Consider the following 13,073-nt stretch of genomic DNA (forward strand, 5'->3'; position numbering starts at 1 on the left):
GTTGTAAAGAGTTGTGTAGATGCAGTTTGCAAGATGAAGCAAGCCAGGTTCAGCATATCACTGCATAAAGAAGCCTAACAGTAATACTTCGCAATACTAAATTGGTCTTCAATAACACAGTTTCAAAATATTTAAAAAACTGACATTTAAAAGAAGAAATAGAAAAATTCACAATCATAATGGGAGATATTGAACAAATGAATCTTATCTGAGAGATAGAACAAGAAGACAAAAATTAAATAAGAATAAAAGGTATCTAACAGCCCAAGTAACAAACTTGACATAGGTGACATATTAAGAACAATGTACCCAGCAAGAGAATATACATTCTCTTAAAGTTATATAGAATTGTCAATTTCACATTATTTAAAGGAGATATATCTGATCATGCTCATGACTGAAGAAAACAACAACAACAAACAAACAGAATTGAGTAATTTTCACTTAAAGAAGCTAGCTCTATTGGCAAGTATTCTCAGAGCTTGTTTCATATCTCTATTCCGCAAACTGTATATGAAGGGATTCAACATGGGGGTAATTATTGTGTACATCACAGAAGCAATTATGTCCTTGTCATTGGAGTTGACTGATGAGGAGAAAAAGTACACACCTGCAAGTGTCCCATAGTATAAAGACACCACAAAGAGATGGGAGCCACAGGTAGAAAGAGTTTTGAAGAATCTCTTGGTGGAGGGGACCTTCAGGACAGTGGTCCCAATGAGAATATAAGAGCCCAAGATACTACACAAAGAGAGGATGAAAAGCATTCCCCCCTCGCTGAAGATGATTAGTTCATTGAGGGAGGTATCGGAGCAGGCCAGCTTCAGGAGAGCTGTGAGAGCACAGAAGAAGTGGGTGATGGTGTTGTCAGCACAGAATGACAGTTGGGCCAAAAAGACAGTGTGCAAAAGTGCATGGGCACAAGAAAAAAACCAGGACCCAGCCACCAACAAGACACACAGCTCCGCCCTCATGATGGTGGTATAGTGCAGAGGGTGACATATGGCCACATACCTGTCATAGGCCATTGCTGCAAGAAGAAAACTGTCAACAGAAGCAAATAATATGTAAAAATACATCTGGGAAATGCACCCTGCATATGGGATGGATTTGTGATTAGTCTGAATGTCCATCAACATCTTTGGGACAGTGACAGATGAAAAAGAGACATCAGTGATGGCCAAGTGGCTGAGGAAGAAGTACATGGGGGTGTGGAGGCGAGAGTCCAGCCTGATGAGCAGGATGATGAGCAGGTTCCCCAGCACCGTGGTGAGGTACATGCCCAGGAAGAGGGCAAAGAACATGCTCCGCTGCTCTGGCCGGATGGGGAGTCCCAGGAGGAGGAATTCAGACACACTACTCTGGTTCTCCCTCTCCATGCTGCTCTTTTGCCTATGCTGAAACTAAGGAAAGTGAAAAAGGTCAGACACCTGGGAATAATGAACATGGCCATAACATTATGGTCATGTCCTTTTAGTATGAAAATTATTAATTTTTAGTTATATTTCTGTTCATTTCTCACAACTTTCTGCCCATTCTGGCTCCCATGATTTATCAATCTCTCACAATAATCAAGAGTTATTTGCAAAAAAAAAAAAAATCCCAGGTACTATATTAAGTACTTAATATATATAGTAGTGGACAAGAAATGCAAAGCCTCTACATTCAAGAAATTTAAATTTTTATAGCAGATCAAATTCAAACCTCAGTACTTTACTATGGCTAAAATGTTAATTGGGCACCATGTGAAAGGGTTGTATAACTCTCTGAGCTGGACCAGAATTACTAACATTGGTCACAGATTTACAATGAAATTGGTTGTGTCCTAGATGATCAGAGCCATTTAAAATTCTCTGTAACTGAATTGTCCAGGCACATTAACAAATCAACATTAATAATGATGCCAAATACTTATCCTTAAAATATGCTATGCTAAGCAATATGCCAACCAAGGATTTTAATTCTAATGAAGTACTCTCTGTAGCCCTAATAAGTAGATATTATTATACTCATTTTAGGTATGAGAAAGTGAAAACATGTGTTATTTAGGATGCAAAGGTACATAGTTCATACATACAACAGATGGAATTACAATATAAGTCTATCTGACCAAACCCATGCTCTAGACTACTCTTCGTAGAAATCACACCTCTCGTTACTTAGAATAAACAGACACACCGTGTTATGTCATTACCTTTGTGCAAAATGTCCTTAGCTACCTGGTTAGAAAATTTTATCACTCATCTCTATATATCATACAATTTACAGAGAGTTTTCTCATAATTTAACTTCTCTTCGAACAAAACATAGTTATTTAGAGACTATGGTATACAAGGCATATATTACATCCTTCATTTTCTGAATATGACAACTCAGGCCAAAGAAATAAATGACTTAAAGAAGGTGGCTCACCCGAATTTCAGCAGTGTTGCAACACCTACTCTCCTTTCATTGGACTTGCCCAGGACAATTAAAAATGACTGATGATGGATAATGCCCATCCCAAAAAACAGAGAGTATGTACACTTGCATGCATGACAGTTCCATCCATCTGCCCCATGGGATCTTACTCCCCTCTCAATCAGAAACAGAGTGGGCATCACCATCCTAAAATCTTCAAGATTGAGGAATGAACAAATGTAAGGGGGAAAAAAATATGGAGTAAAGTAGATGTATTATTATTCTGGCAATGGAAGATCTTATAATATTGATATAAAGGTAGTGCTCACCAGCGGTTTTGAGAGGAGGGAGAAGGAAAAATGGGTGTAAGTTGTGGCATTTTGGAAACACTTCTATTATTCTAAATGACATTGCAATGATGACTACGGTCCATTACACATTTTGTCAAAACCTGTAAAAATGTGCAGTGCCTAGCATATCCTATAATATAAACTGTTGACCACGGTTAGTAGCAATGCTTCAATATGTGTTCATCAATAATAACAAATATACCACACTAATGAAAGATGTTAATGGGGATCAGTGTGGAAGGAGAAAGGGGTGGGGTATATGGGAATCCCCCTGTATTTTCAATGAATCATTTATGTAATCTAAAATTCTTTAAAAATAAAATAATATAAATAAATAAGGTGGTTCAGATGTTTAATATTGGAATCCAAATCTAAGGTTTTTTGGACTGGGAAGTTAAGCTAGGTAAGAATTACCAAACATATAGCCCTGAAGAGAGAATAAAGACTAACATTCTCCCTCAAATATAGGAACATGACATCAAACCCCATAAAGGGCCACATAATTGCTCAGAGGCATTGGTTGTATCAGTTCATGGCACCAGAAGGACACAGACCTGATATGCTTAGGTGCAGTTGTTCTCTGACATATGCTATGTCAGCCTGCACCACAAGCTCAGGGATCTCAGAGAAAAATCACAAGGGATGAACCAGCCAGGAACCTTGATTCAGGCAGGACCTTGCATGAAGAATGTAGCTGGGTTGTTGCTCTGAGGAGGTGCAGACAGGAGGTTACGCTGTCACCTTGAGGTATGAAAGGGACACTTTGGATGGGCTTATTGCTCTGATTTGAATATAATCATCCCCAGATTAAGTGAAATAAGGAAACTCCATGACAACACACTGGATTTAGAGAAAGACAATAAAAATACTTCTTCTTTACTGAGAACCAGTTACACAAAAAACATTTGTGTTGAATAAACGATATGTGTTCCCTCATTTAATCTTCAAAATAACATTATGTAGTAGGCACATTTACCCTTTATTTACCAGCGAGAAAACAGAATCTCAAGAGCTGAGAGTCACTTCCCAAGGATATAAAGAAATGTAAGGGCCAGAAGAAGGGCTGGGCCCAAGGTTGACTTACTGAGGACACTGAGCTCTTATTCACCAAAACATGTTCCCTCCCCAGTGGTGGAAATGCACTTGAATTTGAGAAACAGGAAAGGAAATATTTGAGTTCAGAATGGCCAGCCAGAACTTCCTAAAGCACAATCATGAAATACACACACACACACACACTTAAATTGATGATTGGGGACTCTTAACCACATTTGATCTATATCAATCCTAAGAAAAAGACAGTAACTGTGTGGTTCAGTTTCTGGCACATCATATAACTGCAACTCTTAATAATTCATAAGATTGAACACAATCACTATACACAAACCAAACACATACAAACTCTAATAACTGTAGAATCTCAACACCAACCTAAAACACCCAAATACACATTCAAATCATACATAATATATGTAACTCATACTCTGAGTCTAGATTCATGCATGCAGGCACAGATTCAAAGCAAAAAAAAAAACACATAGGTCACATACATTGCACAAAAAATCATATAGAAAAACATCAGTTAAACACACTTCCCTCTTCACATTCAAGCAATAAACAATACACTTGGTCACAAACATATACCCTCATCTTGGATAAAATTGACAAAGGAAACATACATATATCTACATTTCACATGTAAAGAATTACCACGCATACCCACTGGAAATATACATGCAGACCTACAGTCAGGCAGAGACACAACTAGCCTAGTGAAGGATTTCCAGCTCACCCTTACCTAAGCCAGTCTTTGGTGAGTTCAGTACTTTCTGATCCAGTTTCAAGAGTTCTTACTTTCTTTTGAGGACACCAGTAATGTAGGAATAAGAGGAATATTTTATATCCACAAACTCTAGAGCTTTCTATGTCTTTGATCTCCAGAGAAATAGGCAGGAGGATAACATTTTACCAACCATGGGGAGGACTCAGAAAATATCCCTAAGCTCCTGTTTAAGGAATGGATCAAATTAGACTAATTGCCTCCAATTTTCTATCAGACCTTGGGGACAAGCCTTTGCAGGGACTAGTGGGATTGGGGTACTAGAGACACAGATATAAGGGACATGATGAGTTCCTTTCTGTCTGCTTATAATTCCAGCTGGGAATTAGGAGTGGTTTAGTCCTTCAGACTGATGAAGCCAAAGCACTCAGTCAACCTTTCCCAGCAGCACACTGTGGTCCTGATATAGAAAGGTCTGACTGTTGCAAATTCCCACATCATTTATTCTTGTCACCATGAAAGCATAAATCTTGCTTTAACTTCACATATTGCAAGTTTCTTCTCTACATGGGACATCCTACAGGGTATGAGGGTTGCCTTTTCTTAGATATGGTAGAATGAGGAGATGGAACCCAGGGGTTCAGTACTCAGATACAACTGGATTAGGCTATACCAGTCAGTAATTGTTGGCTTTGAGCAAGTAAAGCAACTTCTAGACTTCTTTCATCAGCTGTAAAGTGCATATAATAATTATTATCATCATGAAGTAATTAAAATTAAAAGAGTATAACACATAAAAAGCATATAATAAATGTTCCATTGTTATACTTGAATCATCTAATTAAAGATAATTATAATTAACATATTGATATATCATTGCTATTATATGGATGACTGAATTAATTGATTAATGAATCATTTACAACTTAATATGACCTAAAAGATCTAAGTTGTCTCCACAAAATAAAACATTATGTGATTCCAAATTCAGTAGGTCAGTCAATGCACCTTTACATATTTGTTTCATATACATTAATCAGCACTTCCATTGGCTGGATAATGCCCAGTTTCTTCTTACTCTCCAGAAAATGGTCATTTTCTCAGAATTCTCCTCAAAGTTCTCCCCTCACTTTTGGATTGCGAACGGTCACAACTGTGGCAGGGGAGGATCACTGGTGTAGGGTGTTGGTAATGGGGAAAAGTGCGGAGAGGGGTGACCTGGGGCATGCCTCTGTGGCATATGAATATGTTCAAGTGCTCATGTCTTGGTGGGTCCCACACAATAACCAAAAGAATATTGAATTCCCATCCTTCAAAGTCCTCCTACATTTCCTAATAGAGTGACAAGAATCCCCTGAGTACCTGGGCAGGGCTTAGCAAAGGATGACAGACCATTATGCCAGGCCCTTGGTATTGATGATTGTACTTATGAACCTTTTCTTGTAAAATGGAAACTTAGCTTAGTATTATATATTGCCTAAGAATTAACTCCTGAAAGACTCCTGGTTGCTCAAATGTGACCTCTCTCTAAGACAAGTTCAGGATATAAATGCACTACCTTCCCCACAGTGTGGATATGACTCCTGGGGATAAGCCTCCCCTGCACCAAGGCATTATTGCCAAGTACCAAGTAGCAATGCATTTGGAGAAAGACCTTGACCAAAAGGGGGAAACACTAAATGCAAATGAGTTTTTATGCCTAAGATTTTAAAGTAATTGGGGAGATTATTCCAGAGGTTACGCTTTTGTAAGTCTCAGCAGGATCTCATTGACTGCCCCAGTAAACAGTGCCTCAAACAGCAGGGCTCCTGAGGGCACCAGAGACATCTAGACATTATATGTAGGGCAGATAAGCTTAGGAATTTGACACCCTGAGAGTGGGCCTTACTTGAGAATATATGCTCCTTACTGTAACAGAGTTAGACTCATTTATAATTTCCCTACACATGGCTCTTCTGTCCCTTTTATTTGAACCTATAATTAGTGCTATACTTGTTAAATTTATGTCCCAGTGACTTAAATCTTTGGTCTGTTCTATGTCAGTTGAGTCTGAATCTCAGCAGAATTGCAACACCTTCTCTCCAGTTCCTTGGACTCACCCAAGAAAACAGATAATGGATGATGCTGGACAATGCCCATCCAAAAAAACTAGAGAAAATCTATCCACAATGGCAAGCATGACAGTTTCATCCATCTGCCTCATGAGATCTAATGTCTCTCAATTAGAAACAGAGACGGCATCACCATCTCCAAATCCTCAAGATTGAAAATGAAAATAATAAGGGGGGAATGTAACTATGGACTAAAGTAGACTTTTTATTATTCTAGCAATGGAAGGACTTGTATCATTGATATATAGGCAGTCGTCACCAGAGGTTCTGAGGGGAGGGAGAAGAAAGAATATGTATAATAAAGGGGCATTTTTGGGACATTGGAATTGCCTTGCATGACATTGCAATGACAGATACAGGCCATTATACATTTGTCAAAACCTGTAAAATACTGCAGGGCAAAGTGTAAACTCTAATGTAAACTATAGTTCACGGTTAGTAGCAATGCTGAAATATGTATTCATCAAATGTAACCTATGTACCATACTAATGAAAGATGCCGATGCTGTTAATGTGGGAAAGTGTGGGAAGGGCAGGGGTTGGGGGTATAGGGAAATCCCCTTGTATTTTTGATGTAACATTTATGTAATCTAAAGCTACTTTAAAATTTTTAAACACTTAAAATTACAAGGAACAAACAAAAAGTTCTCTCTTCCCCAGTTTTCCCAGTTCTCAACCCTCATGCCACAGATATTATCACAAGCAGAATTTGCTTGGCTAATTGGGCTATATTCTTTTCCCAAAGTCATAAACAACTCTAGGACAGAGGTTGTGTAGTCTTCTTCCCTTCTTTCTTCCACTTAGAGCCTAGCATGAGTTTGGACACACAGTAGAGATTTTTAAATGCCAGATTCTGAAACCCATCCTCTTTCATTCAAACATAAACCACTGAAGTTATCCCAATGTCAAGACCAAGTTCACAGGCATTTTTCTTTCTCTGTCTTCTAAATCCTGGGTCAAAATAAGAGGTAACTAATAGGGATTACGGATATTTCTTAGCATGATCCTCTGTCCTATTTTATTTACATAGAACCAGACCAATATATTGAAAATAATTTAATAGAATGTCCAAATCTACAAATTATCAACCCAAGTGCTAAAAGGTAATTGTTATAGATTGAATTGTATTCCACTGAAAGATATTCAAGTCCTAACCTCTGATCCTGAAATGAGATCCTATTTAGGCATGGGATCTTTAAAGATATTATTAGATAAGATGAGGCCAAATTGGATTATGATGAGCTCTGATTGAATGACTAGTGTCCTTATATGAAGAGGAAATTTGACACAGAGACAGAGGGAAGAAAATCATGTGACAACTGAGGCAGAGAACACTGTGGGTTGCCAGCAGGCCACTACTAGGAGCAAAGAAAGAAAAGCATGGAACACATTCTCCCCTACAGGAATCATGGCCTTGTCAACATCCTGATTTGGACTTCTAGCCTCCAGAACTTAGACAATATGTTTTTTTTTGTTGTTCTAAGCCACCCAATGTGTGGTGCTTTGTTATGACAGTAATTTATTAGTAAGGCAGTAATAAAATAAGAGAATAACTAGGAAATAATAACCATGTAATAAAGTTTCTATGAATCCCTAAACATAAGTTGAGTAAAGAACGGTAAGTTGGAATGCATTACATGAGAAATTGGCAACTTCCTAATATATTATAAAAAACAAAAAAACAGAAAAAAAGGTTGAAATAAGTATAAAACTGAAAATTTCTATCCCAAATATGGAAACATTGGTAATTGATTATTAAAAATAAATTTCATAGAGAAGTAGATGTGGCTTAAGGAATTGGGCTCCTGTCTACCATATGGGAGACCCTGGGTTCGCATCCCAGGGCCTCCTTGTGAAGGCAAGCTGGCCCAAACCTGCAGAGAACTGACGGCCCTAACCTAGTGCCATATAACTCTTAAAATCTCCACCCTCCCATTATGCTAAAGCTGCCATGTTCTGAACATGTGATACATGAACAAGCATGATTCCCCACTGTGCATATCCCACCTAACCCAGCCCTAAATTCCACATCATATCACACTAACTTCTAGGACTACCTTCACCCTGCTTCCATAAAAATCCTACTATTCTTTCCTTCAAGGGTACAGATTTGAGTTTTATCTCCTGTCTCCTTGCTTGGCTGCCTTTCTTTTGTTGGTGTTATGGCATTGACTTCTATGTACATCAGGCAATGAGCTGATTCACTCAGTAACAATTTTTCACTTTCAAGCTGATTCTGTCTATAAACAGCTAGCAAGTATATATATGTCAATTGCTCCATAGAGTTACCAACTGTTCTAGATTGCCTGAGTCTGAGGGATGTGCCAGAATGCATGACATTCAGTATTACAACCAGGACCAATCTTGGACGAATTGGAATAACTGATAACCACAGTTGCTGCTTGTTTAAAAAAAATAAAATTCAGCATTATACCTGAGATGGGCTTAGTACCAGGACATGGGTGCATTTATTTAGGATCCCAGAAAGCTCAGTTGAAGAAATGGGGAAAGTGATGCAAAGAAAACAGAAAAATCAATGGAACATACTTAATGAGCATGTTACTGCTATGGGCAATAAGGACTAGATCCATTGTACCCTCTGAGAAAGTGCTGAAATATGTCCCAGAAACATCTCCTTCCTCTACCATCCATATCAATTTCCTTCACCCTCATCCAATACATCTATTCCTGGTGGCTTGACTGGTGGATTGACCTAGAACTTCATCCCTGAGGCATGAGAGCTCTTGGTTATCCATCATGCGGTAGATACTGCAACTGTCACTTTAATGTTATCAACAGGCAGAAAGCACTCTGGGTAGTAATTGGGCTGATTCCTCCTTTTAAAGTAGTGAACTCAAAAGTAGCTCATTCTTTGGCAATGCTTTCCAACAGGAAAAACCTAACTAAAATTACAACTGACCATATTTTAAGATAAGGGAAACCCCTCCTGTGTTTGTTGTAGAAATTCCCCTCCCAATCACAGACCAAGACACCTAAAAGCAAAGAACCTAAAGTTGCCAAGAGAGTAAGTACACAGGATATGAAAGACCCATAGGAGGAAACACAATGTGTTTGGATTTCTGTGTCTCATATCAATGGTTACCAGAGGAATTGTAGCATGCCCAATCTACTCTCACACCTTGGTTCCTAGATGTGTATTCTTAACACAGAACCATATAATGACCAATATTCGATATTGCATGTTCCAATCTGGAGGACAATGCCCCATTTCTCCACAGCATGTTTAAGCTAGTACTGTTTCTGGCCCATTATAGCCGTTCCAATGTTCTATGTACATTTGTTATGTGTGATGAACACTTATTGAAGCAGTGCTACTAACTTTGGATTACAGTTTACATTGTAGTTTACCCTCTGTCCTGCACAATATTGTAGGTTATGGCAAAATATATAATGGCCTGTATCCATCACTCCAATGTCATGCAGGACAACTTCAATATCCCAAAAAAGCCCCCATATTACACCTATTTTTCCCTCTCCCATCCCTCTGAACCTCTGATGGTGACTGCCTTTATGTCATTGATAAGAGTCTTCCATTGCTAGAGGAATAATAAGTCCATAGAAGAAGAAGAAGTATACTTTATTTCATTGTTCATCCTCCAATCTTGAGGATTTGGGGATGGTGATGATCACTCTTCTTCCGATTGAGAGGGGGCTTAGATCCCATTGGGCAGATAGATGGAACTATCTTGTTTGCAGTTCCAGACAATCCCTGTTCCTTGGGATGGGTATTATCTATCATCATCTCCTTGTTAGTATCTTGGGTAAGTCCTATGAACTGGAGAGGAGGGGTTGCAACTCTGCTGAAATTCAGGGATCAGTTGACGCATGGACAGATCAAAGATTTAAGTCCCCGGAACATAAATTTTTCAAATATACTGCTCATTATAGGTTCAAGTAAAAAGTCCAGAAGAGCCAGGTGTAGAGAACTGATAATTGAGTCTAACTCTGTCACACTGGGGAGAATAAATGACAAAGTAAGGCTCCCTGAAAGGGTGCTGAATTCCTGAGCTCTCTGCCCTGCTAAAAGTTTCTGGATATCTCCAGAGCCCTCAGGAGACATCCTATTTGAGGCAATACTTACTTTGGCAGTCAATGAGATCCTGCTGAGGCATGCATAAGCATATCCTCTGGGATGATCTCCTGACTCGCTTTGAAGTCTCCTAGCCATATAAACTCATTTGTCTATTTTTTCTTTATCTTTTTATTTTTTTAGCATTTCTTCTTTTTTAATTTTTATTATATTTTTTGAAGATACATAGATCACAAAAAATGTTACATTAAAAAATATTAGAGGATCCTATACACCCCACTTCCTACTCCCCACCTCCTCGTTCCTCTCACATCAATGACCTCTCTCATCATTGTGGCACATTCATTGCATTTGGGGAATACATCTTGGAGCACTGCTGCACTGCAAGAATTATAGTTTACATTGTAGTTTAGACTCTCTCCCAGTCCATTCAGTGGGTTATGGCAGGATATATAATGCCCAGCATCTGTCCCTGCAATAACATTTAGGACAACTCCAGGTTCCAAAAATACCCCCACATCACATCTCTTCTTCCCTCTCCCTGCCTTCACCAACTACCGTGGCCACTTTCCCCACATTGGTGCTACAGTTTCTTCTATTACTAGTCACAATAGTTCTATAGTAGAATACCAGTAAGTTCACTCTAATCCATATTTTATTCCTTCATCCTGTGGACCCTGGGGTGATGATGTCTCCTCCACCTCTATATTAAGAGGGGGCTTTGATCCCACATGGTTGATGGATGCAGTTCTCCTGCTTGGAGATGTAGGCACTCTTGGCTTCCCTATGCGGTGATCAACCATCTTCACCTCCCTGCCAGCTGATCTGGGTACATCCAATGAGCCTGAAAGTAGGAGTTGCAACTCTTCTGAGGCTCAGGGAACAGCTGGCACATACCAGAACAAACATTCAAGTCTCCTGAGTATACACCAACCTCTGTGCCAACCACAGCTCAGCAAAAATTACAGTAGAGCTGTGTGTAGAAAGGTCACATCTGAGTCCATCTCCATCACACTCAGGAACACAAACTCCAAAGCAGGGCCCACTGATGAGGCACTGAACTACAGGGCCATCTGCCATGACCATAGAACCCATGTGTCTCCATAGCTCTCAGGAGCACCAGTACCTGGGGTTGTATCTACTTTGGCTATTTCTGGGATCCTGCTGAGCCAGGCATAAGTGCGACCCCTCTGACGACCTCCCAACTCTTTATGAAGACTCATAGCCCTATAAACTCATTTGTCTTTACCCCTCCCCTCTTTTGGTCAAGGTCTTTTTCCAGTTGCATTGGTACTTGTGCTTGGTAGTAATCTCTTGATGTCAGGGAGTCTCATCCTTGGGAGTCATGTCCCATGCTGGGGAGAAGGTAGCATATTTTTATGCTGATTTTGGTTCAGAAGAATGCCACATATGAGCAACAAGGAGGGTCTCAGCAGGTAACTCCTGGGCAGTATATAATACTAGGCTAAATTTCAATTTAATAAGAAAAGGTTCATAAGTACAATTATCAATATCAAGGGCCTGGTGTTATAGTCTTTCTTCCTTCCCTAGGCACTGCCCTTGCACTAGGAGGATTCTTGCTGTCCTATTACAGAATGTAGCAGACACCCCTGGATAGGAATTCAAAATTCTTTCAGTTATTGTGTGGATCTCAATCCATGGAGACAATGCCCTATGAACACTTGCCCATATTCATATACCTTAAAGTTATGCCCCAAATGCACCCCTTCCCATGCATCCCCCCATCACTGACACCTTGCACCTGTGATCATCCCCTGCCACTGTTGTGACCCTTCTGTGATCCAAAACCTCTCCAAAAATGAAGCCAACAAAGTAACCCATAATTAAAAAGAAATGGAATAACAATTTTAAAAGTAAACAATAAAATAGAAAAAAATAATTGAAATATAAAAATTTTTTTAAATGTTCAGATAGTTTGTCCTTCCTCACCGTAAGATCTGTTGTCCTGTATGTACAATGACATTTTCTCCATATATTCCCCCAGTGCCTTATTTATTTTTTCATTTTCTGTTCAAAGAAGCTTTCATATGAAGAAAAGACATATTAAAATATAGGGGATTCACAAATACCCAGTGCCTTCTTCCTTTTCCCCTCTCCCCTATTAATAAGATTTTACATGTGGATGGTACATTTGTCAGAAATGATGATCAATGTTCTACATTTTGGAATGTATAATTTTCTAGGTATTGACAAAACTTAAGGTGGCCTGAATCCATTATTGCAAGATCATGCTGAACAATTCTAATGTCCTAAAAATTCCCTATGTGCCATCTATTCTATTCTTCCCTCCCCCTTCCCATGGAAACTACGTTAAGTACTAAGTTTCAATTTTTGAAGAATAACGTTCATGGTTACTTGCA

General features: G+C 39.1%; 1 protein-coding gene across 1 annotated transcript; it reads right to left on the reverse strand.

Annotated features, from left to right (window-relative positions):
* Nucleotides 1-440: 440 nt before the first annotated feature.
* LOC139439411 (olfactory receptor 1J4-like) lies at nucleotides 441-1,379 on the reverse strand. The gene has a single exon (XM_071216555.1). It carries the CDS (start codon nucleotides 1,377-1,379, stop codon nucleotides 441-443), a length of 939 nt encoding a protein of 312 aa, XP_071072656.1.
* Between the last annotated feature and the right edge of the window lie 11,694 nt (nucleotides 1,380-13,073).

The sequence above is a fragment of the Dasypus novemcinctus genome, chromosome 8 (assembly GCF_030445035.2).
Source record: "Dasypus novemcinctus isolate mDasNov1 chromosome 8, mDasNov1.1.hap2, whole genome shotgun sequence".
Taxonomy (NCBI): domain Eukaryota; kingdom Metazoa; phylum Chordata; class Mammalia; order Cingulata; family Dasypodidae; genus Dasypus; species Dasypus novemcinctus.

Bases quoted from the DNA above. Each gene is read 5' to 3' on its own strand.
- LOC139439411 (XM_071216555.1), bottom strand. From the start codon at position 1,379: ATGGAGAGGGAGAACCAGAGTAGTGTGTCTGAATTCCTCCTCCTGGGA.